Source organism: Geospiza fortis, unplaced genomic scaffold, assembly GCF_000277835.1.
Source record: "Geospiza fortis unplaced genomic scaffold, GeoFor_1.0 scaffold26, whole genome shotgun sequence".
NCBI lineage: Eukaryota > Metazoa > Chordata > Aves > Passeriformes > Thraupidae > Geospiza > Geospiza fortis.
In genome coordinates, this window is record NW_005054425.1 from 1,657,223 (window position 1) to 1,661,545 (window position 4,323).

General features: G+C 53.5%; 1 protein-coding gene across 1 annotated transcript in view; it reads right to left on the bottom strand.

The window, feature by feature from the left end:
* CACNA1S (calcium voltage-gated channel subunit alpha1 S) overlaps positions 1 to 4,323 on the bottom strand; it is a 61,109-nt gene that overhangs the window by 23,638 nt on the left and 33,148 nt on the right. The window contains 5 exon segments of the mRNA XM_031061734.1: positions 209 to 261; positions 1,069 to 1,176; positions 1,406 to 1,493; positions 1,944 to 2,050; positions 3,350 to 3,409. Coding sequence (XP_030917594.1) covers positions 209 to 261; positions 1,069 to 1,176; positions 1,406 to 1,493; positions 1,944 to 2,050; positions 3,350 to 3,409 — 416 coding nt within the window.

A 4,323-nucleotide genomic window follows, 5' to 3' on the forward strand; every position in this document is an offset into this window, starting at 1 on the left:
CAGCAGCAAGGGCCAGACAAGCTCAGGCACGTCCCATCTGGCTATACTGGTATTATTCCAATACCCAGGGACAGGGAGAACAGGATGACACCTCAGGTTCCCTTTTTGGACACAGTGTTCCCACATAGGAACACAAGCATTCCCCACCACATCCCCCCAGCTCCCAGCCCTGGCCACTGCCCAGCTGGGAGCTGCAGAGAGCTCTTACCTGCACTCCTTCTCTGTCAGCTTGGATGGGTCTGTGCACCTGTAGAACTTGCCCTGCATTCAACAGACACCAGAAGAGCCATGGGGTTGCTTTGACTTTAGAAGCCCTGGGGAGTTTTGACATTTTCCCAGCCCCGGGTCAGTGCCCCCCTCACCACCTCGATGCAGACTCTGGCCCTCCCCACTGTGCCTGCCAAACAAACCAGCTCACAAGGCATTTCCAGAGTCATGGCTGACCCGGGGTCAATCCCAGGCTGAGATCAGGAAACACTGCCTGGAGATGGGAACAAACCTTCCACAGCCCTGAGCTGAGGCCTGCCTCGCTCACCCTATCTGGGAGTCAACTATCTGGGAAATAGGGAAGAAAGCAGTACCCAGAAAATGAACTAAAAGCTAAGGTGTGCTGAGAGCTCTGCTCAGTCTGCTGGGTGTCCTGAAAGCTCTTCCCACATCAGCTCAGAGTTTAAGCTCAGTTATCAGAAAAAAACAGAGCTGAGCCAGGGCCAGCTCTGCCTTAGAGCAGCCAAGGCCCGGAGAGCAGGAGCAGCACTGTGAGAAAGGAAACCCTTCACAACCAAAGCACAGAGGAAATCAGTCAGAAGAGCTTCCTGCCCTAGAAAGGAGAAACTGAGGCACAAAGGGAGGTGAGGCAGCCCTTTAGAGGTGCTGTCTGGACCTGACAGTAGCCTGGGTGCTTCCTGCCCTCCTCTCACTGCAGGCTCCTCCGTGGCTCCTCTCAGACCATGGAGAGCACAGCCTGTGCTGACCCAGCACTGCAGGCACCATCCCCAGGGTGATGGCCAGGAGAGCCTGGCCAGGATGTGCTTGAGCAGAAGGTCCCTCCTGCCCAGCTGAGCTCACCTTGAAGAGCTGAACTCCAATGCAGGCAAACATGAACTGCAGCAGGGTCGTGACAACCACGATGTTACCAATGGTCTTGATGGCCACGAACACGCACTGGACCACGTGCTGCAGAGGGGGAGGACAGTGCAGATGTGACCACAGCTGGGGCAAGCCCCTGCTCTGTGTCCCACACCCTCCCCGTCCCGGAAGAGTGGGAGCCTGCCAGAGCAGAGGGATCGGGCAGACCCCTTCCACAGATGGGTGGTGGGAATTGGGAATAGGGCACGATGCCTGCCACACAACCTCCAGGTGGGACTGCCATGGGATGGGTCCCCTGTCCCAGCCTCTCACTCACCTTCAGCCCCTTTGCCCTGTTAATGGCTCGCAGAGGCCTCAGCACCCTCAGCACCCGCAGGATCTTCACCACAGAGATGGTGCTGGACCTGGGCAGGAAGGCACAGCTGAGCTGGGGCCCCTTCCCTGCCCAGGCTAGGCTGGCACAGCCCCAGCAAGCAGCCAAGGAGGGCAGGCTGGGGCCAGCAGCGAGGGACAAGGGATGGCAGACACGCAGATGTCACCAGCCACCACTCTACATAGGGCCAAGTGACACTGGCAGCTGGAGGAAGGAGATCCAAACTGAATTTCTACCCACAGACATTTGACACACAAGGAGTGTCCTTTGACCTCCTTGACCAGTTTGTGGGCATGCTCCCAGTTGTCCATGTCCCCTAAACATGACATGATGGGCATGCTCCCAGTTGTCCATGCCCATGTCCCCTAAACATGACATGATGGACACATTGGGCTGGCTGCTCCTCCTCCTCCCACCATCCCCAGCTGCCCCACCAGCCTGAACAGCCCCGTGCCCACTCTGTGGCACATGAGGTGCTTACTCAAATCCCATGGAGATGAGGGAGACAGCGACCACCAGTAAGTCAAGGATGTTGAAGGAGTTCCTGCAGAAGGAGCCTTTATGCAGGAAAGCACCGTAGGTTGTCATCTGGGGAGCAGAAGGAGTTAGGAGAGAGGCTGGGCAGGGCTCAGGGGAATGGTTCCTCCAATGGAATGGGCACAAGGAACTTCTCACAGCTCCATGGCCTGGGCACCCTGTCCTGCTCAGACCTCAGGCAGGAAGCTGGCTTCAGGTGGAAATCCTCTGTGCAGCACTGGCTGGAGACAAAACTCTCCCAGTCACTCAGCAAATGAAAGAGGAGAATAGCAAAGACCCTTGGAGTGGAACAACATGTGACTTTTGTCCACAGATTTTCACTGGTTTCTCTTTGTCTCTTTTTCTTAAAGACATGTCAGAATAAAAATGCTGGTGCCATGGCTGATGTGTCCCCGTGTCACAGCACAGTGGCTTAGCTGCCTGAGCTCACTGGAGAGGACACATGGCCTCTGGGACAGGTCACACACCACCCAGACAGTGTGAATGAACTCTCCAGGAGGATCAGCTGGAAGTTTCTCCTCACTGAGACCTTCAGGAGCAGGGATGCCTGAGGAGTGGGAGTGCAGTGGAATCATATCATGTTCATATCATCATCATCATAGTCCTGAGGTGGTTAGGAGAGCAGCGGCTGCTCCTAGGATGGGTCAGGGGCTAGGGCCTACTATGTGATAAGAATGTGCTTGGTGTGCCATTGGGAGTTAGATATTTTCTTGTAGGTAGAGGCTCAGTAGGAGCACAAAGACATAGGCTTGGATTATTGCTACTGCTACCTCTAGGATGGTTAGTAAGAAGAGAACTAGTAGAGTTGGGAGCGAAACTGCTGGCACTGATGCCTAAGAGTGTCCATGGCCACAAAAGTCTAGACCTGGCGGTTTCTCCTCACTGAGACCTTCAGGAGCATGGATACCTGAGGAGTGGGAGTGCCCATGGGCACAAAAGTCTGGACCTGTCGCCGTTGAGTTAGGAATGGTTGAAGAAAGGCGACATTGACTCTTATGATTAGAAGGTATAAAGTGAGATTTATTAGGAACTTTACATATTTAGAGGTAGGACTGTTCACTTAGAACTTGATTGGTTTATAAATAACACTCTTTATACTATGGGTTAGTTAGAAATAACACTTTTTGGTAAAATATTTTTTTATAAACACCATGTATAAATATTCTACATGTTCACAAACACTAGGTGTAGAGATTAGGATTAGAATTGTTTTAATTCTTTCTCTGAGCATTCTCACAACTTTCCTACAATGATGCCTGGCAAAGTTACCTGTTTCTCTCTCTGACTAACCTGTCACATCCCCACAGACCTATGTGCTAGGCCATGCTCATGGCTAGACCATGGACTCACCTTCAAGACGATTTCAACTGTGAAGACAGAGGTGAAACCAATGTCAAAGTATCCAAGAATCTGGGGACAGAGACACCAGTACAGGATGAGACTTGGTGACAAAGGAAATGCTTCAGTATGCTCAAACATGCTGAAGCTGTCCACTCTATGGGCTGGGGAGGCCATCTAGCTCAACAGTCTCTAAACCCAGTACCAAGACTCCTGAACTCTCTCCAGCTTTGCTGATTTTCTCCAGTGCATGATCCAACCTGCAGCTGGGACAAAGCTCTCCCTTGCCAGGTGAGTTCCACCTGAAAGCATCTGATCCCCCAAAACCCCAAGTGCCCTGGGAAGCTGTGTCATGTGAGACCCCCCAGGCCCTGCCAGACCCACTGGTGCCCTGAAGGACAGGAGCTGTGGCTCCCATGGCTGCATGCCAGCAGCATTCAAGGGCACTGCACACACCAGAGACCCAGTCTGCTGCCTCACAGGATGTCTCCTTCCCCAGTAAACCACCACAGTTTCAAACCAAATTAATCCTGCACACCCTGTCAGGTGGATCTTTTCCCCCAGAAGTAAACTGAGACATGGAGCAGTAAAACCTTGTCCCAGCTGCACCCTGAATGGGAAGCACATCCAGCATCTCCTGCCAGAGTGCACTGCCCTCCCAGAGGCAGGGTTGGCATCCCAGCCTAGGAACAGCATCTGCTGACTGGAGAGCTGGGGGTCTCCATGAGGTCTCCCCTGTTGCGTTGTGATTTCAGGGTTTACCTCAGAACCTGATAATTCCCTCCCAGGTGTGTCAGTCACCTCTCCTTTCCCCTCCCAGCACTGTCTGTCAGTCCTGGCATTCCAGAAGGGCACTGAGTGATTGGGCAGATTCAAAGGATGCCCTCTACCCCTGGGGGGCATTGGGCCATCCAGGTGTCCTTTGTCCCTTTGTCCCTCCCCTCCTGTCCCTGCTTGGTGGCTCCCTGCCCCTTCCCTGCCCCTCT